Here is a 27,423-nt window from a genome sequence, read left to right as displayed (position 1 = left end):
AAACTTCTTCCCAATGCGCTACAAGCATCAATTAGAGAGACGAGCTCTACAATAGACCTGTGAACGCAGACAAACTCATGCTTTAAGCAAATGATTAACCACTTCAACCTGTATACAAGGTCATGCAATGCATTACATGTGATTTACAGCCTGGAAACAAATAAAGGACAAAGTGAAAGAAAGAAAACTAATGATCAGAAACTGAGTTCATATAGAGCCAAAAACAGAACAAGACTGGCTTCAAAGTCTTTTACTTTGGCGGGGTGAACGATTGCAATGGGCCACCTTTACATTTCCATGTCCTCCTCTCCAGACGTGTGGGCTACAGGGAAGACACTCTGAGCAGGGTCTGAGTCTGAGGGTGGCCTTGGGGGGCTGATGGAGGGAGGGGTGGGGGAGGGGCACGGCGTTGGATGCTGTTGCGACACCATCTGTTGTTTACGCTGTTTCTGTAACGAGCCTTTCAGCCTCCGACAGAACGGGTCGTCTGGTGGTCGCCAAAGAACCAGCTCCATGCACGAGTGGCTCCTGGAAATACCAAGCACCCATTAGCACCCGTTAGCATCCGTTAGCATCACAGGAGAAGAGGAAACTGAACCTTATAATGCTAAACATATTATAATAAATACACAAGCTTTAGAAATCTCAACATGACGTGTGTTAAAACTCAAGGTTCAGGGGCCAAAACAGGCCCTTTAGAGCAGGAATGGGCAACTTTTATTAGTGGGGCCACAAAAATGTGATTGTCTGATCCGAGGGCCACATTATCAGCGTTATGTCAATTTTTAGAATAACAACCAATCTGTGCATTAACAAAGAACAAAAGAATTTGTCATTGTGTGTTAAATTTTTGTGTAGTTTTTAGTCATTTTGTGTGTTTATCTCATTCTGGGAATTTCTGCAGGCATTTAGTGTATTTTGTGAGTCATATATGTTTTTGTTGGTTTTTTTTTCTTGTGTGTTATGTTTGCATTTTGTTTCTTGTCAATCTGTGCCTTTTTGGATTTTTTCAGTATTTTTTGTGTTGTATGCATTAGCATTGTGTGTTTCTTTAGTGTATTTGAGTCAGTGTTTTGTGAGTTTCGGTGGTTGTTTTGTGTATATGAGACTTTCTTTGTGTATTTTTTTTTTTAACCTTTTTTGTATTTTTGTTGACATCTGTGCATTTTGCTTTTGTTTTCCGAGTTATTTTGTAAAAAAAAATAATATAAATTAGTGCGCACAAAATACTAATGCGTGGCCACGAAATAAGTATAACGTGTGCACGAAATACTAATGCGTGGCCACGAAATGCTACGTTCCCGGTGGCTAGCGACTTGTTGCTGTAGCAACGGCACATGCAGTCATAGAGGAGCAGGTCCTGAGCTGCCCTCGATACACCGTGTTGTATTTATTTATGTTATACAACTGTTAAAAGTGTTAATAACTGAGTGTCTGTAGCTCTGTGTGTACACACGCATCACATGCACAACACCGGACTTTTCAATGCAAGGCGAACTCACCGCGGCTGTTGTCAACAGGAAATTAAGTGTTTTTGCACGTTTGTGTTGCTTGTTCATTTTTCATAATTTACAGTCTGTACTATAATTTGATGAAACAATGAACACGTGTGTACAACATGTCTCATAAAAAAAAAACACTTTAAATTGCTTCAACAGGGAGACAGGGCGCCGCCCTCCACCAGGTAGTTGGCAGTGTCTCAGCCCCTTTGGCTAGTTTAGTGTTGGTGCTTGTGTGACAGTTGGTTGTGTGTGTGTGTACTCAGATATATAGTCTGTCTCTGTGCGTATCACTGTCAGTGCCTGTGTGTGCACGTGTCCCTGCTGGTCTGTGTGCGTCCCGTGTTCTTTATGGGTCGTATGGGTGTGAGTGACCGTGTGTTGTATGAATGTTTGAGTCCATCAGCAGTAGAAAAGTGAGGACCTGTTGGTGTGGCTGGAGGAGCACTCGTTTTCTTAAAAAGCCCCATGTATACGATTATATCTATGAAATATAAGTCATTATTTTAGCATAGACCCTTTCCAACAACTCTGTAAGATTATAATTTATGAGGAAAGATGCACATGTGGCTTTAGAAGAAGAACTTTAACAATTTTGAAAAGATTAAGGAAAACATTCACATTTTTACCGAAACATAATTGTTTTAGAGTTAGTGGGTTGATGCAGTGTGATATTAGTTTATATTTCATAATGTCTGTTTTAGTAAAACTGTGTTGAAAATGTTGTATCAGATTTGATATGAGGTCATGTAACTCATGTCATTTTAGGGGGGTCTGGCATGCTCGGTTGGAGAGAGGTTGGAGAGGGCGTTAAGAGAGAGGTCATTTAGGTTAGAGAGGGACCGGAGAGGGTCCCATTCCTCTCTCTAACACTCCCTCTATGTCTGCTTCTTCCCTTGTGTGTTTGCTCCTGTACTCCTTCTGGCTTTTGTCTTGCAGGTCCGTGGGATCCTCAGTGTGGAGTTACAGAGTCTCAACAACTCTGTCTCCACCCTTTCCTCTGCAGACACCCAACACAGCATAACGTGGATGGCTGTTCATCATAGGAATGGGATCCACACAAGGTTCCTGCTGCTTAACAGAAGGTTTTCCTTGCCGCCATGATGAATTCATGTTGGGTGTGGGATACATATGTATGTGTATATACGTATATATGCATATGTGTGTATCCATAAAATGAAGAGTCCGTCCTTAAGACTGCTCTACTGTAAAGTGCCTTGAGATACCATTGGTTATGATTTGGCGCTATACAAATAAAGATTGATTGATTGATATATCATCAAGTAACAAAGTATTTTAGTTTCTTTTTAAAGTAAGCTACATAAATGTTTTAACTGCATAATTTGAAAACCAACATGGGAAACAGACAGAGATGTGAGCATTGTGCAGGCCGACCACCATGCAAAATAAAGTTTGTGAACCGAAAAATAAGTAGCATTAAAAAAAATATGTTCTAATGTACGTATGAAATTACCAATTTGTTGACATGTTGGTTATTTATTAACAATTGAATAATAAGACCGGATGCATCAAATTTGATACAAATCATTAATTTTTTTTGGGTTCTTCGTAGAAGCCAATACAGGCTCCAGTTTGAAAACATTTGGAATTTTCTGTCAATGATTTAACGCTGCAGGATGTACAGGTTTAAACCCTCTCAACTCTCATCAGTAATTGTAATATTCTGATTTATCACTTGATTCCCCAGTATTATTCCCAGTAAAAAGCAACAATAAAGTGCACGTACACGGACTGGGCTACTGTGTGAGGGAGGATGTCTGTGATGCCTCGCTGAAGACCCTCCTTCAGACTGTCGGACATCACCAGCACCGGCCGACGGGGAGTGGGCTCCACGTCCAGATCTTCATCATCATCCTCCAGAGTTATTCTGAGACACATCACAGGACTTGTTGGCATCCACAAAACAACACAACAAACGACATGTACGGTAGAGGAACCAGGGTTAGGGTTGGTAATTCATTCATTACTTACTTCTCCTACACTTTTTGTCCTACTTTGACAAATAAGCTATCAAAAATTCACAAAGTTCCCAGGATTTATGCTTGTACTTTTATAATTTGTAACTTTTAAACTTTTTGACTTATTACATTTTTGCTTTTTTGTTTCCCATTCATTTCTGTTGGAAATTTCAGCTTTTTCAACTTTAAAGCTTTTCATCCCCAGCCATTCTTCAACCGATTGTGACCATTTAACCTTTAACATGTTCAGTGACTACATTTCTACTTTTTTCAACCTTATTGCTAATGTTCAGCTAATGCTATGTTAATGCTCAGCTAATACTAGGGCTGGGCAATTTTTCCTAAAAAAAATAAAATAAAAAATGACTGCATACATCAGATATATTGTCAAAAGTGCAACTTTATTGTTATGATTGTCCCCAAGAGTTAAAAGTAGGGTTGCTCGATTATAGAAAAAATAATAATCACGATTATTTTAGTCACAATTGAAATCATGATTATTCAAACAATTATTTCTCAACCAAAAATGTATTTATTTTTTGGACAAAAAAAAACATAAAATGTATTCTTTAAACATAAATAAAATCCTTCAAACACAAAAATCATGTTCACTTTTGCACAAAACTAAACACTTGTTTCACATGATGTGACTTTGCTCTAGAATCTAGATCTTCATCATCAAACCCAATAATTGAAATCGTAATCGAATTTTGATTAATTGAGCAGCCTTTGATAAAATGCATGTAACACAAAAAAGCCCGAAAAAAACTGTGGTGGAATAAAAATAAAAATTTTAAATTAAAAAATGAAACTTTTTTTAACTCGAATTTGCAAAATAAAAATTGTTTTTATCTACAAATTAGATAAATAAATGAAATAATTTTTTTCCCCAGCCCTAGCTAATGCTAGATTAGTGCTATTACTAGGCTAATGCCAACATTAGGCTAATGCTAATGCTAGCTAATGCAAATTTATGCTAATGCTAAGCTAATGCACTGCGACAGTTATTGTTTGTTTTGGTATTTACTTTGAGTAAAAAAATATTTTAATCAAGTGATTAAAAAATATTTTAATCAAGTGATTAAAAAATATTGTTTGAATAAACAAAAAATACATGTTAGATTAATTGTTTACAAAAATATTGTTAGGTGCAGCCCTACTAGCAGATGGCTTTGTAAAATGATCATACACATACCATGCAGGTTGAATGAGATATGATAAGCATATGATATGAATAAGATGATGGTTTGGTTTTAGTCAGTCATTGTCATATTGTGTGTTTGTTCCATAGGCTCTACTGAGGCATTTCCCTTTTTTTTTTAAAAAAAAAATTCATCTTCCTTTAAATATATTTATTTCATTTTTTATTTCAAAGATGCCAAGAAGAGACGGCAGAACAAACAACAAAGAAAAGGTCAGAGTAGAAGGTTTTTCCAGTACCTTAATTTAAAAACTAAGAAGTATAATTGTAAATATTTTGAGTAAAAAAGACCACGATGGAAGAAGAATAGAAAAGACAGGAGAACAAGAGAAGAGGGGAAGAAGAAACTGGTATACAGGTGATGAAACACACAAAGTTAGATCATAAAATGAGGTGATCAATAGAGTGCTGATTAGGAATGTTAATATATCTTTATTAGGGCAAAATATTTAGTTAATCTCCTCTGTTCCTTTTTTATATCTGCAGTTCCATGTTCTAGTTTGCTGTTAGTGTTTCTTTCCTTGTCATGACCCTCCCCAGTCCCCAGTCTTTTCCTCATCCGAGCAGTGCCAGTAAGATCTTAAAGGTGCAGTCTGCAACTCTTATAAAAGTGACTTTTTGTCATATTTACTAAAGCTGTCACTATGTAAGGACAGCTTTACATCAAACTAGTAGTTTGTGTGAAAAAACAGACTCATTGAGCCCCGCCCCCTGCTGCTCCTGCAGCCTTTGGCAGATTGCCAGAATGCACTGCGACCGAGCAAAAACAACCAATCAGAGCCAGGATTCTGTTTGATGGACTGTCTGACAGCTGTTGCTCACAGGCCCCGCCCCTTTCCCGGAGCGCCGTCTGTTTTACAGTATATGGTCTGGAGGAGTAGAACATGGAATTAGCAACTTTTTTTGCTTGAAAGGTAATTACTGCTGCTTTATTTACATTATGTTTGATTTGTAATTGTTACACTAGAACTCTGTGGTGCATGTGTTGTTTGTGTGCGTACAGCAGCCTCCGTGTGGCTGCTGTAAGTGACGCTATGTTGTTGCTGCTGTTGCTGAGGTGTGTACACATAGGGGGGAGAGGAGCACTACAGTAATATGCTTAACAGTGCATGTTATATTACTATGATCTTGCTGTCTGGCTAACGTTAGCTTGTTTGCTCCTCTGAGAAAGAGACTTTGGAAAGTTTGGAGGCAGGGAAAGGGAGCAGTGGGGAGAGAGGGGGAAAGAGGGATCTGAGAGTAACGGACTGCACCTTTAAGCCATAGATATTCTTCCAATCAAAGGAACTCTCAGTTCATCTTGAATGAAAACATTTTTCTTAAAATATGTGCTACAAGTTGTTTGTTTTATATATTATGTTAAAATAAAATCTCTTTCAATTTCCATGCCTGCTACTTTTATTATATATGAAACTGTCTGATACTGGTCAAGATGCCATGATATGCACCGGTAAGATGTGGCTTTTTTTTTTTTATTTGAGCACCTGCGCCTTTGGAGGCCTCTGCACGGGCCTGCCAAAAAAGATTAATACCAATATTTTCATTGATTGGGAAGCCTAATAAGGTAAATAAGAGATGAAAAACAAATTGACATTTTGAATTCTTGGATTAATTTAAAAACCTTTTTTTTTTAGTATAATTCTTATTTAAAGCTTCATTTTGCACTGTAAACAGTACACATACAGTTTTTTTAAAGTAGTGTAATAAAAACAGATTTCTTCTCCCTAACATGATAAATAATTGTGATTACAATATCAATAAAAAATAATGGTGATCATTTTGCCCATAACCGTGCAGCTCTAACATATATCAATATAAGCAATATTGTAATTTTAATAAAGAACTCGATATATCGCCCAGCCCTACTTTATACTTATTACTCTTAAATTTTCATGGAAATTTACAGGAAATGTTTCGTCCCTTCACAACCCTTAGATGTGATATTATTGTGTCTATCCCTCACATGACCACATACATGCTGGGAAAAGTTATTAGTATCACTGGTGAATGAAAAGAAGTAGTGTTAAAGGTTTCCCAGCTACGCCTGATATTGAGTTAACGCGACTCCAGCATCAAGTACGGTTTAATTCTGAAAGATATTGTTACATATGCAAATGGTTATCTTGGGTCTGATTCAAAAACAAAATGAAAAAGTAGGTTTGCGTTGTTTTTCTGAAGCAAACGATTCCAGTCGCCCCCACCTACCTGTCTTCTATCTCCTGAAGCCTCCTCTGAGCCGCCTCCACCTCCATGCAGGAGCTTTCTGTCTCAGGCAGGGACGGTGATGACGATGAAGAGGCCAGAGGAAGAGCAGCGTGGCTCTGTAGTGAGCAGGGCTGGGGGGCCAACAGGCTCATAGCTTGTAGAGCACACAGAGGAGGATCATTGTTGGCAGGGGGCCAGTCATGGTGAAGGCTGGGGCTTTTGTTTTTTGGTGTTTCCACTTCTGTCTCCATCATTAACCTCCTCTTCTTGGCACTGCATCCCCTGATAAAGACAATCAGATTGGATTCAACACTCTTATACAAAGCACATAGAGTTGTGCATACTAATATTTTTATCTAAAGTTGTGCTGATTTCGTGAGACAATTTGTATTTTTACTTTTAACCCTAAATACAGTGGTTCCAAACCTCTTTGTTTCCACAGAGACATTTGTTTTTCTCTCTTTTTTATCAAGTTTGTTATACTGTGTCCAGTGTCAGTGCACAAAGTTACAATAAGCCACAGCTCAGATATTTCTATACTGCATTTTACTTTAACTAGATTTATATTTGAGAGAATTTAAAGTTTAAGATACAATTGTTTGAGATTGTGCGTGACGTTTTAATTTGAAAAAACAAACAATTATTCAAGCTCTTTGAGTTTTCTGCACTGTATATCTATCTCTGTGATGTTAGGTTTTGTTTTTTAATTGTGAAAAATAGATAAAAACATTAATTAAAAATTTTAAATATGTAAACTAAAAAATGTGTTTTTAATTATTTACAAAATGTTATTAAAAAATGTAAAAAAATATATATAATTTTAATCAGGTTTTTTTTTTTTTACTTTACTATTTAGACCAGTGGTTCCCACCTTTTTGTCCCGTGTACCTCATTCACATTCTTGTCAAATCATGTGTACCAGTACCCCCTAAGTACCATCTCCATATTTTCATATGATTTTTAATTTGTGGAACAGCGGGCTCTCTTAAACCCCTAAATGTGTCTCAAAAATTGGATCCCTATGGTTTAATCTACAAATGTCAAACAATGAGTTGAATTTAAAGTGGAATTTAGTTCAACTGCTACTTTTGTCATTACTTCATAGGTAAGTAAATACAGTCTCCTTTATGAAATAATAATAAGAATTTCAAAAATCTATTTTAATTTTTCAGAAATATCAGGTGACTCCACTTAAACTCCAGGCGACACCACATGGTCTCCTGACCCCAAGGTTGAAAAACACTGATTTAGTGGCTCCTGAATAGATTGTTTTCTATAGTTTTTATCATTTAGACTCGAGGTTCTCAACTTGTCTCACTCTGGGACCCACATTTTGCCACGCGACCCAACTTTTTTTAATTTTTTTTTTTTTAATTCAACCAACCAAACTTAGTTTTTTCAAAGAGCTCTTGAAAACACACATATGTAATCTGTGCAACATGCATTTCACAGCATGCCTGTCAAAAAAATGTTTCTTTCAAAATAAAAGACGAGTCCATCATGACAGACATTAAGTTTTTTTTTTTTTTTTGGTCAGCTTTCTGCAACCCACCAGTTGAGAATCGCCGATTTAGACCGACACATTATTTGTTCATTTTCCACTCTCTCTATCTCAAGTACCACTGTATTGCCATCATGTACCCCAATTTGAGAAACACTGCTCTACAGCATAAAATAATCCAGTTTCAATAAATTACAACAAAATATAGTATTTTACTGAGCAATAGCACTGATAGTTTGTGGTGAATTTGTCCAAAAAATAGCCTTAAATGGAACATTTCCCAAATATTTTTCAATGAATTGATAAATCTTTCCAAGTACCCCCTGCAATGTGCTCCTGTACCCCTGTTTGAGAACCACTTACTTAGACATTTCAGGCGACCCCAAGGTTGAAAAAACCTGCATTAAAAGCATGAATAACTTGCTTGTTTTTGGTCATCGTGTGTGACTTACTCATCATACTCTCTCCTCCTGTGCTTTCTCAGACATCGAGTCTCCCAGCTGAGAAACACAGACAAAATGTGTCAGATGGTCAAACTGCTGCTGTGTCTATCAAACAGTGCAGACACCTACTTGCTGGAGATCGCTGTTGTCTGTGTGGGAGCAGATGAGCTTGGAGGTGCAAAGTCAAACTCTGGCAGGGTTGTGGGTCCCGAAAATGAAAACATGGCTGGTAGAAACCTTAGTTCTCTGCAGGTATTAGCAGGGTGGTGCATGGTTAAAAGGCTGGAGGAGAAATGACAATTTGGATGTTGTGAAATGTTTTGCACCAAATGACAACTTTGCAGAAAGCCAAAATACTGACCTGTGCCTCCGTTGTTTGTTTTTAGCTAGCTCGCTGTGCTCGCATCATATCTGGAAAACCCACCTAGCATGCATTCAAAGTCCTACTCCGTTAAACTCGAGCTAGTACTATACATTTACACAGTTGTAGACGTGAAACGGGTCGTAAATTAACTGTTTCTCAGCGGTGTAAACTATTTAAACGGTGGGTGTGTAACGCCGACGGTTTTTAGCTATTCTGAAACATTAGTGCGTTGATAAACAAACCTTTGTCAAACTGCAAATTTAGCCCGCCTCTTTCTGCTTCTGATTGGTTGACACTCAATTACGTCATCGGTTTAACATAGACTCAGATTGTGGATTGGGTAGAGATTGGGCGTGTTAAGCCAATTAAAAGTGAAGGAAGACAGACGAGTCTACACGCTTCGAGAACGTGCGTAAAGAACGTGCCAGAAACGGAAGGGCATTGTGGGACATGTAGTAGAAAATAAATAAATAATCAGTTTACTACAAGGGAACAAGAACAAGGCGCTTTGTTTAAAATAGATAAAATCAAAACAATGTACGGTGACTGTTCGTTATTGCTACTATAAGGGCTGACACTGAGTTATTTAGATGTATCTTTTCACCAAAAAGAAAGACAAAAGAGTTGTTTTTGATACGCTGACAGTGGCACCCCCTCCTCTGTGTTTTTATGGTGAAACTCGAGGCTAACGTGTGAAAGTTTTCTGACCCGTTTGTCGTGTTCGGTCATGTGACAGTGAAATACGAGCTGCTGTGGTGTGAGTTTCCTCAGTCAGAGCTGGACATTGAGGAGGAAACAAACTACAACCACTTTACAGGTAAATACACATCATTATCTATCTGTTTATTATAACTACAGTAACACAATAGGGCTGTTATATTTCAACATGTAACTGTATCCTTTGTAAATGTTCACCTGTTACACTTTTACGTAAAACAAATAAATGAAATAAAATTAGGGGATTTTATGAGTTTTGATCAGAGGTATAATGAGTATATATATATATATATATATATATATATATATATATATATATATATATATATATATATATATATATATATATCCTACTCAAGTAGAAGTGTCATTACGTGATTGAAATTGTACTCAAGTACAAGTAAGTCATACATAAAATACTCAAGTACAGGTAAAAAGTAGCTCAATGAAATAATACTTAAAGTAAAAGTTACTTATTACTTTCACCCCCCATTGTTTATTTTTGGTAATAAATCTCGCCACGGTTCCCTTGCATACAGTAAAAATATCATGTACAAACTTAAAAAGGAAGAGACCAAATCTTGCACAATTGGAGCGTAATTTGTTTTCCACAAAGGCATTTGTATAAAATAAAAAGTTTGTCAAAATGTACAATTATTTTTAAATGAAATAACACTAATGAATTTAAAAAAAAAGTAGAAACCACATCCTGAACCATAGAAAGTGATCAGAAAAGGCACGACTAAGAACATATGGATTATGTTTAATGGTCTCTTTAGATACCATGAAACGGAAATCAAAAATATATATAAAAAAATAATGATAATGTAACAAATTACTTTACATCTTTTAAAACGTACTTAAGTCCAAGTAAAATTCTTGATTTAGAAATTACTCAAAAAAGTACAAGGACCCATAAAAGCAACTCAGTTACAGTAACGTGTGTACTTGTAATCTATTACTTTCACTTCTGGTTTTGATTATTTCTGTCTTTCATATAATCAAGCAGATTATTCCAGAATGCTGTATTTGGTCATCCTCACCTGTGTGTTGGCTCTTTCCTCTGCTAACCCATGTGGTAAGCAACACTTTAACATGTATAAAAATGTATCTATATCTAATTAATAAATAATAAAATACTTTTAACACTGTTCTGATTGAAGCTGTATGAGCTTTGAAGCAACTTTTCTCAAAAACAAACAAAAAAACACTCTGAATCATCTGGTCTGGACATTCAGATATTTAGCAATCATGTATTTCCCAAATTCAATACAAATGTTGCTCAATTATCTTTGATTACACAAACCTAAAGTAAAAATAAATGCAGCTTTTTTCCAGAACATCAGGAGGATACGTATAAGGCGCCGATTGTAAAGTTGCGCATGCTAAAATAAACTGCAACTTTTTGCAACAATATAATGTCAATGTTGAATCTAAATGTTACAATTAAATCTAAATGTTAAAGCTAAGTCTATATGCTAAATGTTAAATCTAAATGTTAAATTTCAATCTAAATCTTAAATGTAAATGTCAAATGTTAAATCTTAATGTTATATTTAAATCTAAATCTTAAATTTAAATCTAAATCTTATTTTAAATCTAAATCTTAAATTTAAATCTAAATCTTAACTTTAAATCTAAATCTTAAATTTAAATCTAAATCTTAAATTTAAATCTAAATCTTAAATGTAAATGTCAAATGTTAAATCTAAAAATTAAATCTAAATGTTAAATGTAAATGTTAAATCTAAATGCTAAATGTTTAATCTAAATCTTACAATTAAATCTTAATATTAAAGCTAAGTCTAAATGCTAAATGTTAAATCTAAATGTTAAATTTAAATCTGAATCTTAAATGTAAATGTTAAATCTAAAAGTTTAATGTTAATGTTAAATGTTACATTTAAATCTAAATGTTAAATCTAAATCTAAATGTAAAATTTAAACATCACGGTTGAAACTAAATAATGTACTAATATGCAAATTCACTATTTAGATTTAGCTTTTTACATTTAGATTTAGTTTTGACATTTAGATTTAACATTTAACATTTAGATTTATCATTTAACATTTAGATTTAGATTTAACATTAAACAATTAGATCTAACATTAAGCATTTAGATTCAATATTTAACATTTAGATTTAGATTTAACATTGACATTATATTTTACAAGAAAAATAAATCACAAATTTCACAAATACTGCTGTAAATCTGGTCAAAAGTAACATAAAAATTGACATAAATGTTGTAAACGTGTTTTTGTTGCTAATTGTTGCAAAAAGTTTCTGTTTGTTTTGTCATGTGCAACTTTACAATTGTTGTTCCATTGGAGGAAACCTAATAGACACTGAATCAGGAAAAAAACCAAAGCTTGCATAATTTGAGTGAACGCTCTGTAAATTAGTCGAGTTTGTCTTTGTCTGAACTGCTGAGTCAGCAACTGTGATTTTGCAATGCATTGAAATTTCCTGTTGAATCAGCAAGATAACACTGTGTTACATTTGTCAGACACATGCAGGGTTGAGGCAAATTATAATTGTAATTGCTAAACTGTTAATGAATTACAATTATGACATAATTAGAATTGTAATTGGTGTAGACATTCTATAAAAACTTTCAATTATAATTTAATAAAATGCGAAACTGGGGAACCATGTTACAGTTCTATGGCTTACATATACATAGGTCAAAATTATTAAAATATGTTTCATATCAACAAATGATTCTCTTGAATCTTGAATTGGTTAAATTATTCTCTTGAGAATGCATTGATTCTCTTGAGAATCATTTAACCAAAAATTAAATCTAGGGCTATTCTGACAGAAAAACAGCTGAGACACCCACTCTAAAATATTAATACCAATATTTTCATGGATAAGGAAACTAATTGGATGATGTATAACATTTTTGTGTGTATTTTACAGCTGATTTAAGACATGGGTCAAACTGACCCGTTATCATAAGAGATGCTAACAGGACGCTAACACAAGAGGAAGGTTGCGTTTTATGGGCTTATTTATTAAAGGCTCAGTAATTGTTATTATTTGTAATTGAACTTTAGTAATTGAGAACATAACTATAATTGACTTTCAGGTGAAAAATAATAATTTTAATTGTAATAAGGAAAAAATGTTGGTCACCATAATTATAATTGAACATGGATGATTTAAGACACAATTGTAATTGAAGAATGTAATTGACCCCATTATGTGTGAGGACACTGCCTTTCTGTTTTTTAAATGATGTATAACGTGTAAATGTTTCAAATACAGGAGGGTCCCATGGGGAGCTGCTTCTGTCACTCAACAAGAACCTTCTTCGCTCCTTGGAAAACCAGGAAGGACTTCCTAACCCCAGTGTGCACTTAGCATTACGTTTGTCCGACTACCACAACCTCGCCAAGGAGAGCCAACACCTCAATAAGCTGAAGAGCAGTTTGCACAATGACCTTCAAAGGTTAGACACCACCTCATGTAGGGCCCTAGACAATCCATTAGATTTTTTCCTAATTCTATGTTTTCCACATTAATTTTTTAAACAGAATTAGCCTAGCACTGTATTAGCAGTAGCTAGCCTAGCCCTGGATTAGCATTAGCCTAGCACTGTATTAGCATTAGATAGTCTAACCCTGGATTAGCATTAGCCTAGCATTGACATTAGCAGTAGCATTAGCTTAGCACTGTATTAGCATTAGATAACCTAGTCCTGGATTATCATTATCCTAGCATTAGCATTATCTTAGCACTGTATTAGCATTAGATAACCTAGTCCTGGATTATCATTACCCTAGCATTAGCATTATCTTAGCATTAGCCTAGCATTAACCTAAAACTGGATTAGCATTAACCTAGCACTGTATTAGCATTAGATAGCCTAGCCCTGAATTCCTCAATGCATTTTAGCTGGAAGTTGATTGTACTTCATTTTTATAAAACATACTGGGCTCTTTTATGTATGTATGCATGTTGTTACATACATGAATGTAATTTACATGTATTGTAGTGTGTATGTAGGTACTTTAAAAAAAAACAAAAAACAATAGTAATACATTTTAAATATATGTAAATTTTGATATTCTTCTTATAGGATAAGAATATATATCTATATATTATATTTTTTACATAATTTTTCTATTTATTTTTTCTATTTATTTATAGCCTCTATTATTGTATTGTCGTATTTTATCTCCTTCATTGCACTATTTTTCGGGTGTCTTCTGGGTGTTCTGTGTGTTGCCTTCTGTTGCTTTGTTTTTTTCTTGCACTTTATCTGAGCTGTCGAGACAGAACATTTCCCCACTGCGGATCAATAAAGTTACCAGTTAATAGAATCAGAATATGTTATAGAAGCAAAAGTTAAACTTTTTAGAAAAATGTAATTTGTCAGTTTGATAAACATACCACTTGATTCTTGAATTACATTTAGTTACCTTTTACTTCTTCTTGCAATGTTAAAAAAAAAAGAAATCAATTGTATTTTATTATTGATATTACAATGTATATCGTAGTGCAGACACGGGCAACTGGCAGCCCGGTGGTCACATGCGGCCCTCGGTCTTATTCTGTGCGACTCCCCAGACAAATCCACCAAAAATTGTAATTCAAGAAATCGGAAGTGATATGAAGCCCAACATAATACACAAAATAACTCAAAAATCACACAAAACAATATCAAAATGCACATAATGTTACCAAAAATACACAAAACAACAACAAATACACAAAAAGGCTCATATCGTCAGACACACAAAACAACAACACATACAAAATGACACCAAAGAAACACACAATAATAACAATTACACAAAATGACAAAAATGCTGAAAAAATCCAAAAAGGCACAGATTGACAATAAACAAAATGCAAACATACACAAGAAATAACAAAAACACATAAAGTACAAATGCCAGCAGAGATTCCCAAAATGACAGAAAAATACACAAAATGACTAAAAACTCAGAAAAAACGACACAAAAAGATAACAAAGAAAGACAAAAAAACCCATTGTTTTTTCCTGTGTTAATGCTTATATGAATGTTGATAATGTGTCCCTCAGATCAGACAATCACATTTTTGTGGCCCCGTTGTGATAAAAGTTGTCCATCCCTGTCGTAGCGTTTAGTATCGGGATATATAGTATCGTGACATAATATCATATCGTCAGATTAATGGCAGTGCGTTTGTAATGATGAACATGAATAATCATAGTTAATCCTCTGACCCCAGTTTGAGAACACCTGCTCTAAATTAAGACTTTGGTTGATTTTTTTTTTTGTTATTTTTTTTAAACCTCTCACCAAAATGTGACTGTTTGTGTTTTTCAGCTCTCTCTCTAACAGTCATTCCGTGGTTGGCCTTCTGGCTCTCTACGCTCTAGCTTTAAAGTCTTCTTGCTACGACCTCAACACCATCACATTCACTGTGGGTGAGAAGAGTGAGACACTTCTGACGCACCTGAAGAAGCAAATGGAACAGGAAAAGGAGCACATTGCCTGTGAGTGAACTCATCAACGTGCTCATAAAAGATTTTTATAGTCCTTTTTTTCCCCTACAACCCGAGTCAAGGTTGGGGTCAATTACATTTTTCAGTGACAGTTACGTTTTCAGTTACTCGGTGCGGTGACCAGCTTTTTATTCCAATTCCAAATATTTTCTTATCCTCAGAAAGTCATTTACATTATGTTCTCAATTATTTAAGTTCAATTACAATTAATCACAATTAATGAGCCTGAAATAAATAACCTAATAAAAGTTAGCCTTCCTCTTGTGTTAGCTTTCTGTTAGCATCTCTTATGATAATGGGTTCTAAATCAGCTGTAAAATACACTAAAAACAAATATCTATCATCTAATTTCTCTGTTGGTTACTTTGTTAGGCTTCCTAATCAATGAAAATATAGATTTTCATAATTTTGGTGTGGGCATCCGAGCCTTTTTGATTGTCGATTTAAATTTTTTTTAAATGATAAAATGTGGGAAAGCTTGATATGAAACATATTTCAATAATTGTTTACTACATGTACATGTGTAGAACTGTACATAGAATTAACATTGTTCCCCAGTTTTGCATTAAATTACAGTTGGCTTATTTTGATAGAATTTGAATGGCAATTAGAATGACAAAATCCATAATATAAACTCAGTTACAATTTAATTATGATTAAAACAGCAACAGTTTAAAAAACAAAAAATATAATTACACCATTATTGTAATTAATTATCAAGTTATGTGATTATAATTATAATTGACCCCAACCCTGACCTGAATCAAGGTTTTATTTTACTGGAAGCATTTTTACAATTAATCTAACATCTTAAGAAGCCTGGTGCAAAATGGTATTAAACATGACTATAAAGTAATTTTCAAATATAACATTTATGTATTTATTTATTTTCACATACAACATATTTAAAACTTGACTCTATCAAATACCAAATTCACATTATTTTGACTGAGGCTAAGGTATTTTCGTACTAAAAATCATGAAGTTTTTTTGTATATTAAGAGAAAGCTTGTTATGTTTGAACTACTCTGATATACTAGATAATTCATCATTTACTTCTCTTATCAAACTGTCCAAATTCTATTGTGATAATAACAGACGTGTCATCGGCAAACAAAGAAGGCAAAGACATTTTATAAGCGTTTTTTTAAATCATTACTGTAAATGATAAACAAATGCTCCCGTTGCTGTCTTGCAGTCAGTCAGCGTCCATTGACCAACTATTACCAGTACTCCCTCGGTGTTCTGGCTCTGTGTGTGAGCGGCATACGGGTCAACAATCACGTCACCAACAAGCTGATCAAAGCCGTAGAGCACCAGCACTTCAAACACGGAGACACTGAGAGTATTGGTGAGTAAAACCTGCTGATCATTGAAAGTTACAGACGTGTGCGTAAATAAAGTGACGCTGTTTCAAAAGAAAATAATTGTCATTTTATTTTGAAATCCCCTTTGGTTCATTCACTCCAACAACTTTCAGCTTTGAAAACGTTTTCAAATACTTTTTCCACAAGTGTTTAAGGTTTCTATTACATTAAGAGTTAAAGCTATATGTGACCATATTTTTAAAAGAAAAATAAATCAAATAAAGACATAGTGTAGGACTCATAGATCAATAAATCAGAGGTTGTTTGGTCTAAAAAAAAAAAAAAGATGTAAAAAGGTTGAAATTGCGACTCGAATGTTTGTTTTTATTGAAGGGGTTGAACACAAACATGAATACTGAAGAACAGTCGTGTGGAGACGGGGCCATCTATAAGGGGGAATAAAGGGGAGAGATTTTTGGGATCGATCCATAAAGTCAGCAAAATGATGGTCCATTGTTCTATGAATCTGTGATAACCACATTTATTTATTAATCTGAATAATATCCACTGTTATCTAGTAAGTTTATTATTATTTGGGCCAGAGTATATAGTCATCTTAAAGATGTAAATCCTTGTTTTAATTAGGAATGAAATGGGTTAAAAGTAGGGATGTAACGATTAATCGTAAGGCAGTTAAAAATCGATTCATATGTATCACGGTTGATAGCGATTTTCTGACAATTGAATCGCAGTAGTTTTTTTAACTAGCAGAGGGCGCTATCCGGAAGTGTTGGCGGCTGGCGGAGTCTGTTAATACTTTCTTTCTGGCTGCCTTCTACTCTTAAATATGTTAATAAATGATTCCTTACCCCTTTAGCACCGAAAGAATATCTGTAATATTACTTGAATATCTGTAAAGGTCACGTTTTTCTATTAGCTCTGTCTGCTAGCATAGCTTATCTTCTTCACTGCAAGATATCTGCATGCCAACCGACCACTGGGTTACCAGCGCCCTCTGCTGGTCCAAACAAATATGACGTAAATCAGTGCAATGATGTTTTTTTTTTTTTAAAGTCCAATTGTTAAGGCACAAAATACATTTTCAGTTGCACTTTTAAAAGAAAAAGAACTATTATGCAGTTTTGCATTGTTTATTATAGAACCAGAATTTAAATGAATAGGCTTCATTTTCATTTGTATTATTCCTTTATTTATTTAATTCAAGATTTATTTTTAGTTAAATTGCATTGTTTTGAATAGTTTATCAAGGAATTCTTTTGACAATGAAAAATATAAGGAAAATAATACAGTATTTTCTATTTTTTTTCCCAGTCCCATTTTGTAAATGAAAAAATCGTGAGAGAATCGTATCGTGAACCCAGTATCGTGAATCGAATCGTATCGGGAGTTGAGTGAATCGTTACATCCCTAGTTAAAAGTGACTAATAATGGTGGAAATGTGGTGAAATAGGATTTTAAAATCCACAGAAATTGGTTAAATGTTGCAAATTAGAGTGGCCAAAAACGGACAGAAAAAGTGGTAAAAAGCGTTAAAAGTCTCAATAATGGAACAATTAGCTTAAACTGGTAAATAATTGGCATGAAATATGGTGAAAAGAGGTTAAAAGTGATAATAATGTGTCAGCGTATGCAACAATAGGTGGAAAAATGGTGTAGAGGGTTTAGAAGTGCCAAAAATGTCTTGAAAGTGGAAAAAATGTGCAGAAAAGGCATTGAAATGTGATGGAGAAGTGGCAGAAATGGGAGTAATGTAGCAAAAATACATTAAAAGGAGCAAAATATGGCAACAAATAGTGATGAAAATCATTTAAAATATGGCAAGTTTGGTGTAGTTGCAGAAGATGGTTCAAAATAAGCAAAAATTGGCTCAAATTCTTCTAAAAAATACTCTAATTTTCTTGAAGGCATCTGGCGACACCCTCCCAGTGTCTCACGACCCCAAGGTTGAGAACCTCTGCTGTAGACAGAAGCATAGTAGTGTTTTTACAATAACACTCATATCCTCGACATCTTGTGACGTTTTAATATTGTGATATTTTGTTGCAAGATATGTTGTTCAAGCTTTAGTTTTGACTTCATTCTCACTGTGATTTTACATCTTTCAGTGAAAACACCACAAATGTGTTGGAAAGTTACTTTGGCAGAAAAATAAAGTGAAAACACTTCTATGCATCCGTCGACTGGACCCCACATCCCATAATTCAATAAGTGACACTTTTCCAATAATGTCATTGAGAGACTTTTTACATTGGCGATGAAAAAAAAAAACTTTTTCTACCTTTGACATCTTTTTGTCCCGCAAATTACCTTGTATTTATTAATCTATGAGGCCTACACTTTGTCTTTAGCTTTAATAGTTAGCTGAGCTTTATTAATTCAAACCTTAGTTTTACACAGGGGTAGGGTTAGGGGTGTGCCATCTAAATAACCTCACGATTCGATTATTCACCGATTATTACGCTATTAATAATTATCGCAATTTTTTATACATCTTTTTTTTCTCTCACTTTGTGGCTATTTCCTATTTTTAAACAAGGTATATGTGTCAGTATCCATTCATTAAAGTAACCAAACAAATGTATCTCCATTATCGTTTATTTACTGTATGTCAAGTCACCAAATCCAATATTAATCATATTACAAAAGAAAAATATTAGGTTTATCTGATAATTCAATTTGATCTGACACAAAAGCTCTTATTGAGTAGAAATAAAGACTTTCAAACAAAATCCTCAATGAGCCGCATAAATCCCACAATAAACTAATAATTTTGCTGTGCACAATCAAAGCAGCTTTAAAGGGGACATATCATGCTAAATCCACTTTTTCAGCCCTTAAATGCATTTTGCTTGTATTTGTACAGAAAAAAATCAAATTAGTCTCTTCAGGTGCTTCGTAGATATCTTTATATTCTGTTTTGCTCATATTTTTCAATCTGTTTCGATTTTTCTATTCTCTATTACGTTTTTTGAACTATTACATCACAGTATTTGCAGTGGAACTGCCAAATTAGTACATCAACTCCAGGTCCAACACTTCGAGCAATCCGCCATTTTTATTTCTCGCTTTTATTTTGTAGTCCAAGCTCAAGGATGCCGAAGTTACGAGAGGATAAATCAAAATGTTTGGTTGTTGGATGTAGTAACCCACACGCTTCATTACACCGTCTCCCAGCATCAGAACCTTTTCGAAGTGCCTGGTTGAGTTTTATTTTTCACGGAAATGTACCCACATCTGTGGGTAAGGTCATTTTTGTGTGCGTGAAGCACTTCAAGGTTGACCGCTTCACCAGTATAAAGAAGGATTTTCCGAAAGACTTCGTCTGATTGAGGGTTCAATTCCTTCTATCTTTGGAGACGACGAACAGAGCACTTCGGTAAGCTGTAAATAACGCTAAAAAGTGTGATAAGACGTCCCTGTCATTGTTTTGTTAGCATTAGCAGTTGCACCGTCTTCATATGTTAGCGCTGTGTGCTCATTTTAGATCCTTGATGATATGGCCTACGTGATTTAATTTAAGTCTAAAGTTTTCATTAGTCATTTCATTTTGCCGTTTTTGTCTTTGAAAAGACTATTAAAATGCATTTCGTGACGTTAGCTTGGCGCTAGCGTTAGCTCGGTGCTTGTGTTAGCTCACTTGTTAGGGTTCTGCAGGTTCATCATCATCATTTTCATCTCGCTCCGCTGGGTCCGACTCTGGCTCGAACATGTAAAGCTGGATGGACAAGTCTTCCGTTGTTGACATTTTGTAAATAACCTCTGAATAAAAAGTTTATGCGCCGCTACATAGCCATATCTCTTCTATCAAACTACAAAAATGGCCAAGCAGGGTGGAGTTGAACCTGGAGAGGGGGCGGGGTATGAAGTGTCTCATTTGCATTTAAAGAGACCGCACCAAAACGAGTTGATCTCAGAAGCACATCAGAAAAGGGGTAGAAAAGGGGCCTGTGGAGCTATAATAATGAGGAATTCAGACCCAAGCATTGCAGTTCCGCTTTATATAGACCACAACTGTATGATTTATATGTAAAAAGGAAGGATTTAAAACCATGATATGTCCCCTTTAAAAACATAAAACCTACAATATTGGATCTTGTGGAATTTGGTTTATTAAATAAAAGGTGGATGGATTAAGGAACACAATGAATAATTAAATCATGCCACGGCATGTAAGTGCAGAGGGAAATGTGCAGCTACTCATCATCAATACTGTCTTCAGTCTCAGGATTGTAAACTTTCAAGTTATTGTGTGAGAAAAGGTCAACATGCTCCGTTGTGTCTCCTGTGGTAAAGAACACGTACTCTGCTGAGACACTGGAGCAGCAATGCACAGATACCTGTTGGCCAACTTTGAATGAAAGAACTGATTCCACAAGGTCTTCACCTGTAGCCAGCATCATCCATGGGGAAGATGTACACATTGTTAACTTCTACAAGTATCTGGGAACTGTTTGACTCTGACCTAAAGTTTGTCCAGAACTCAGTCAATAGTTAAATGTGGTGATTCACTTGGAAGAAATGGGGGATCCAGAAAGCCAGAGGGCCTATCAATCAGCCTGACCACATTCTTTCCTCTGCCTTTTGTCTCATGCCTTCTGGGGCTGTCTTATCCCCTCAGCTATCACACTGCTGAATGCTGAGAAGTCACTGGAACTGCCTGGTTTTGGCTAAAATGGAGTCTTAAGGGGCATTCACACCGAACGTGACTCAAGCGACTGAAGCGACTAGATTACATTCAAAGCAATGTAAATGACACAACCTCGAGTTATCTCCCCTCAAGTGACGTGACTTGCGTGATTTGAGCGACTAGATCAAGCATGACCTCGTCGCTCAAAGTTGAAAAATTTGAACTTTTCAAGCGACTTCAAGCGACAACTCCACCGTCATTCACTGTCTGTAGAGCCGCGGCAACAGTCTCTCCCTCCCGCTATAGTGCAGACGACTGCAGCGGAGAGCTGTACTACACTTCCTCAATTTATCGGGGCCAAATTAAAGCAGTCTCAAAACATCTTGAATAAGCCTACATTTTGAATGAACTCATCCTTTAGTAACGCTGTCTATGATAAGTGCTGTAAACATGTGACTGGAGAAGAAGTAATCACCCCCCACCCTCCCTCCCTCCCACCTGTCACCAGCTCCACACACACACACACACACACACACACACACACACACACACACACACACACACACACACACACACACACACACACACACACACACACACTGTTCCCTGGTTGTCATGTCACTGGAGTGATGGAGTGACCAAAAAGCACCACTATGTTCAAGCGACTCATCACGGGCGATTGAAGTGACTGCAGTCGCTACAGCCACGTTCGGTGTGAACGCAACTTTAGGGTGTTTTATTGCTATATTTGCTTTAGATGTATCTTCCACATGGGTCCATTGTATTTTATTTTTGGTCCTGCTGATCTGTGATACTGACAGGTGACTGTAATTGTCTATGTGCGACCATGAATGTTGCATTTGTCATTTTAGTGGAAAAGGCAGGGTATGACTGTAAACCGAATTACACTTCGGGGATCAATGAAGTCGTCTGAATCTGAATCTGAAATCATAGAATACAGTACTTGATTCTGTCAAATGCTAACTTTGAATCTGGATGAATGAATCTCACGCTCAGTAAATGTAGCCAAAGGCTCGCTCAAACATACCCAGGCGGACATCTGTGGAGTGGACTTTGGGAGAGTTACAGTAGCTGCTGCCATTCGCAGTCTTCACCCTCGTCCACTCCTTCAGTTGTCCGTGCGGCATCCGCAAATTTAACTTCGGTTTCGGGATCAGTGGTCGTGTTCTTGTCATGTAGTTGTTTTGAAAAACAATCTTTTTTAACATTTATGAATTGTTATTGAATCGCCACGTGTTGCATCACGATTTAATCTAACTATTGATGTAATGGTGGGCGATATATCGAACATACTCGATATATTGCATATATTGCATATATATGCTTTGATGGTGCATAGCAAAATGTTTAGTTTCTCGTTGGATTTAAGTAGCTTATTGAGGATTTTGTTTGGAAGTCTTTGTTTTTACACATTGAATTATATGAATAAGCTAATCTTTTAGTTATTTTTATTTTCTTATGTTTATTTCTTTTGTAATATGATTGCTGTTAGATATGGTGATTTGACATAAATAAAAATAATGGTGATTCTTTTGTTTTGTTACTTTTGTTAAAGGATACCGACGCATATGCCTTGTTTAAAAGTATAAGATCACCACAAACTGAGGAAAAAAGATTAAGACGCATCGAAATGGTGATAATCGTAGCATAATCGAGTTGTAGCACTCTGAATCGTAATCAAATTGTGAGGTTCCTTAGTATAAGGGGCTACTTGAATCACCATATTGGTGTCGTTTTATGCACCAAACCATTAAATTTAACATTCATACAGTGATTGAGAAGAGAAATTTAAATATCGAGACATAAGTATATTGTATATTGTGATTCAGCCTAAAAATATCAAGATATTGGTTTTAAACCATATTGCACAGGCCTAAATCGATGTATTGGCACACTTGTAGTTTTTGACTCATAGTCCTGTGTTGTCATGTGATCTCTGTAGATACCTATGCCATGGCTGGAATGGCTCTCCAGTGTGTAAAGGACTCTGGTTCTCATGTTCAAAATGCTGCGGAGCTTGACACGGCCGTCAGCAACATCAAAGCAAAACTTCTTGCAGCTCGTAGGGCGGATGGTCATATTGGTAACGAGTTCAGCACTGGTCTCGCAGTTCAGGTAGCAACACTTTTTTCTTCCTTTTCTGCCTGAAAAGACATGAAAGAACAATGTCTCTGTGTGTGAAACGTGTTTGTTGTCTTTCAGGCTTTACTGGCGATGGGCAGCGAAGTTTCTATGTGTGCTCCTTCCATGGAGGCCATGAGGACTGCAGCCAATAGCAACACATATTCCAACCCTATGGCTGTGTCTCAGATACTGCCTGCCCTCCATCTAAAGTCTTACCTGACCCTGAGAACCAAAGACTGTCTCAATGAGGACGGTATGGCCTCCATCATTACTGCATCATTACTGCTCACTGCCGGTGTAAATGTTTCCTACCAGGGTTGGGGTCAATTCTAATTGTAATTGCATATCTGATAATTAATTAAAATTATAATGTAAATTTATACAGGAGGCATTCTCACTATTGTTACCAATTTTGACAATTAAGATATGTTCAGCACAAGGGTGGATTTTTTTAATGCATTTTTTCATTCAAAAATGTCCCCATTCATTTGTATTGGGAATTTCAGCATTTTAAATTTCAATGGCTTCAAATTTGAACTTCAGCTGTTCAGCCATTCTTCAAGGGATTTCAACCATTCAACTTTTGAAATATTCAGCTGTTTGATAGTCAATGCCAGGTTAATACTAGGCTAATGTTAATGCTAGCCCTAGCTAATATTAGACTAATGCTATTGGTAGCAAATGCCAATATCAGGCTAATGCTAATTTTAGCTAATACTCGCTAGTGCTCATGCTAGCTAATGCTAATTCTAATTCTGGGCTAATGCTAATGTTAGCTAATGCTCAGGAGAAAAATAATGATTGTAATTTTAATCGTAATTGAGTTGAAATTGAACATGGATAATTGAAAACGTAATTGTAATTGAGTCCAACTCTGGTTTCTACAGACACTCTGGTCCTGGATCCTGTAAGTCCTGTGGTGGTTCTGCCCAGTGAGATCAGTGTTCCTGTGACAGTGGAAGTGGTGATGTCTAGTGGAACAGCAGCACTTTATTCTGTGGACGTAGCCAAAGGCAGCTTCCTGTTGGAGGCGCTCACATTACTGAAGGAGAAAAATGTTGGCTTCACGTGAGTCTGTTTGACTTGTATTTCAGGCTTTTTTTTTAGTCCTTTACAATCAGCTGTGCTCTGTGTTGGATGTGTCGGATGTGTTGGATGCTGTGTGACAGGTTTGAGGTGGAGTCCAGCCTGTGGGGACCTTTTCTCAGTGCAGTGAATGGTGAACAGGCCCGACAGAGAGACCGTAGATACTGGAGCCTCTCCTCTGATGGTACAGCACTCAGCCAAGGTGAGGAACGCTCACATTACACTGTTCAAATACACTGAGTGTGGTTGTAGTTCTGCTGTGAAGGCCAAAGCAAACAAGTAATTATGAAATGTGCAGTCTTCACAAATGGCCCACTCACTTCGGCTCCCAATTGTTCCATGTTCCGTAAATGATTATAAGATACAGAGGCAAGCTACAATGGCCTCATGTAAAGGATTTTCAATAATAGCGAGTGATGAAATAACCCAAAGTTGGGGTTCAAAATAAAAATGAAGAAGTTGCATGAAGAAAAAATGTTTTATATCCCAAGAAAGAGTAACATTTATACAATAAATTAAGAGATCCAATATTTTCTTACATTCCCTCATGCAGTTATGGGCCAATAAAAATAGTAAAAAAAAAGTTGTTTTTTTTTGGATTTCAATAGACTGTCACCTAAGAACCAATGCATACATGTGACTAATGATTAGTGATGTGAACATTCTATATTCATAGCTCGAAGCTGATCAAATTACAGGAAGCTGAGGCATATGCTAATTTGTTTACTGAAGAAACAAACATGTTCCAAACTCGAACCTCAACAAACTTTTTTCTAATTTTAAGGGGCTGGCATGTCCACCAGATAGGATGTATAGCAGTTATGTTTATATATTCTGAGAGAGTAGGTGGAGCTGTATTATTATACCAAATTTCAGTTTGCTATATGATGTAGTTCCTGAGATATTAGAAGCTGAAAATAGAAGAAAAACAAGGAAACCACTCATATATATATATATATATCTCAAATTATATATATATATCTTAATATAATATAATATTAATATATATATATATATATATATATATATCTGCTCAAACTACAAATGTACAGTGTCTATTGAATAATCACGGAACAATTGGTAAAAATTTCGGAATTTTTTGAGACCGAAGTGTGTGGGATGTCCTGAAAATGTGTCAATGCTGATAACATTCTCAGAAAGCACAATGTTGGGTCAATAAAAGTCTGCATCCACGATGACAGAAGACCCTTGATTTAGACAAGAAAGATTTTGGTCGTATTGTTACGATGACTATCTGTGTCACATGTGTCAGACTCAACGCCTGGGGGCCAATTCCGGCTCTTTAGGGCATCCAATTCGGCCTGCAGGACAAAGTAAAAATTATTAAAAAAACATGAAAAATCAATGTGTAAATTACCTACTAATTCAGTTGTTTATTTTGTAGTCCCTCAAAATACATAAATTAAATGAAACTTTACAATATTTGCCAGCGCTCACAGTTTTCACATATTTATATCACATGCTGGCACTCATTTCTGAAAGGAAACTGTTGAAAGAACTCTCAATTTTTTCAGAAATTCTGCAATTTACCTCAAATTGTTCCACAAGATTTCCCCAAAATAAATAAAAAAAATAATGATAAAATCAAGTAAATTTAGGTGATGATCCTGCATTAATTGATATCTGTTACTTGTTGCTTGGATATTGTCAATGCCTTACACACTTTACTTATCATTTAAAGATGGAAGTGCAAAGTAGGGCACATTATTGTTGAAATTCTTTGTTTTCCTGTGGCCCACTTGAGATCAAACTGATCCGTGTTTGGCCCCTGAACTAAAATGAGTTTGACACCCCTGCTGATCTATGTGTTACCAGCCCAATGATTAACAAACAGGAACCTTCTGTTAGCCGGGGATCGACTCCAGTGTCAGTCAGATCCTGATTAATTCGTTCACAATGATGGATGCAGGATGTGAAGTGTAACCCAAGCTGCTCCAGATGTGTTCATTCACGTTTACGACAGAGTTTCACTGTAAATGTTGTGTTTGTGCTCCGTCAGGTGTCGGTGATTTTAAGGTTGAGACGCCTCAAAGCATCACAATCAAGAACACGAGCTACTGAAGAGACTTCACTGGATGAAGTGAAAAACAAGCAGCATTTTAAAACCATTCTCTGTTATGTGTTAGTGATTCTACAGAAATGTACCAATTACCATGCAGTGTTTGAATTTTATATTTGCTCAGAAACAGATGCTTGAACGTACTTTACCGAAATTCTGTCAATATCCTCTGACTTTACTATCATAATTCAAAAGATTGATGCAGAAGTTTGTTATTTGTAATAAACTATGATTCTGCACTTCTTATAGCTGTAGTACTGTTTTTTGTGTATTATACACACACTGATGTGTTGACAAAACTTGTATTGACTTAAGAATTACAATGTTCCATAGCGGAGCATTTTAAATTTTAATGTTTTTTTTTAATTTAAAACACAAGTGAACCTTCAGTTTTGGCTATTGTGCGATTGTGTATAATATAAAATATAAGCAGCTTCAATTCTGAATTCTTTACCACATTTTTGTTAGATGCTGAATTGTTCAATAGATTTCACCCCACAACACAATATACACATTAGTAGCATCAAATTACACCTTAACCACTGCATTAAATACTGTTTCTTTCCACTTATTTACCAAGTTAGATTCTTTAAAATGTGTGTTATCACTCGTTCATTTCATCATTATGCTATATTGTTTTTTTTAAAATAGTTTTCTATGCAAAATGTTGTAGTTGAACAAAGGGGGTACTAGGATTCAGAAATAAGAGAAAGGGGGTACTTGAGCCAAAAAAGTGTGAGAAGC

At 35.6% G+C, this 27,423-nt stretch overlaps 2 protein-coding genes across 3 annotated transcripts; one reads left to right on the top strand and one right to left on the bottom strand.

Annotated features, from left to right (window-relative positions):
- On the bottom strand, positions 1 to 9,583 carry ccdc117 (coiled-coil domain containing 117). The gene is made up of 6 exons (XM_028458521.1): positions 9,190 to 9,583; positions 8,958 to 9,110; positions 8,838 to 8,885; positions 6,885 to 7,166; positions 3,247 to 3,387; positions 1 to 528 (listed from the first exon to the last, which is right to left on the bottom strand). The coding sequence occupies exons 2-6, from the start codon at positions 9,098 to 9,100 to the stop codon at positions 288 to 290; spliced, it is 855 nt and encodes a 284-aa protein (XP_028314322.1). The 5' UTR covers positions 9,101 to 9,110; positions 9,190 to 9,583; the 3' UTR covers positions 1 to 287.
- Positions 9,584 to 9,681: 98 nt separating this feature from the next.
- tcn2 (transcobalamin II) lies at positions 9,682 to 26,927 on the top strand. Of its 2 annotated transcripts, none has more exons than XM_028458520.1 (10): positions 9,682 to 10,009; positions 10,916 to 10,987; positions 13,184 to 13,367; positions 15,235 to 15,404; positions 16,612 to 16,764; positions 23,332 to 23,504; positions 23,592 to 23,766; positions 24,401 to 24,581; positions 24,683 to 24,801; positions 26,620 to 26,927. In XM_028458520.1, exons 2-10 carry the CDS (start codon positions 10,930 to 10,932, stop codon positions 26,679 to 26,681), a joined length of 1,275 nt encoding a protein of 424 aa, XP_028314321.1. In that variant the 5' UTR covers positions 9,682 to 10,009; positions 10,916 to 10,929; the 3' UTR covers positions 26,682 to 26,927. The 2 variants fall into 2 exon arrangements, with proteins under 2 accessions (XP_028314321.1, XP_028314320.1); XM_028458519.1 differs by having other exon boundaries at positions 9,683 to 10,009; positions 10,919 to 10,987.
- Positions 26,928 to 27,423: the final 496 nt, after the last annotated feature.

The sequence above is a fragment of the Gouania willdenowi genome, chromosome 9 (assembly GCF_900634775.1).
Source record: "Gouania willdenowi chromosome 9, fGouWil2.1, whole genome shotgun sequence".
Taxonomy (NCBI): Eukaryota; Metazoa; Chordata; class Actinopteri; order Blenniiformes; family Gobiesocidae; genus Gouania; species Gouania willdenowi.
This window is presented reverse-complemented; position numbering and strand designations above follow the sequence as displayed.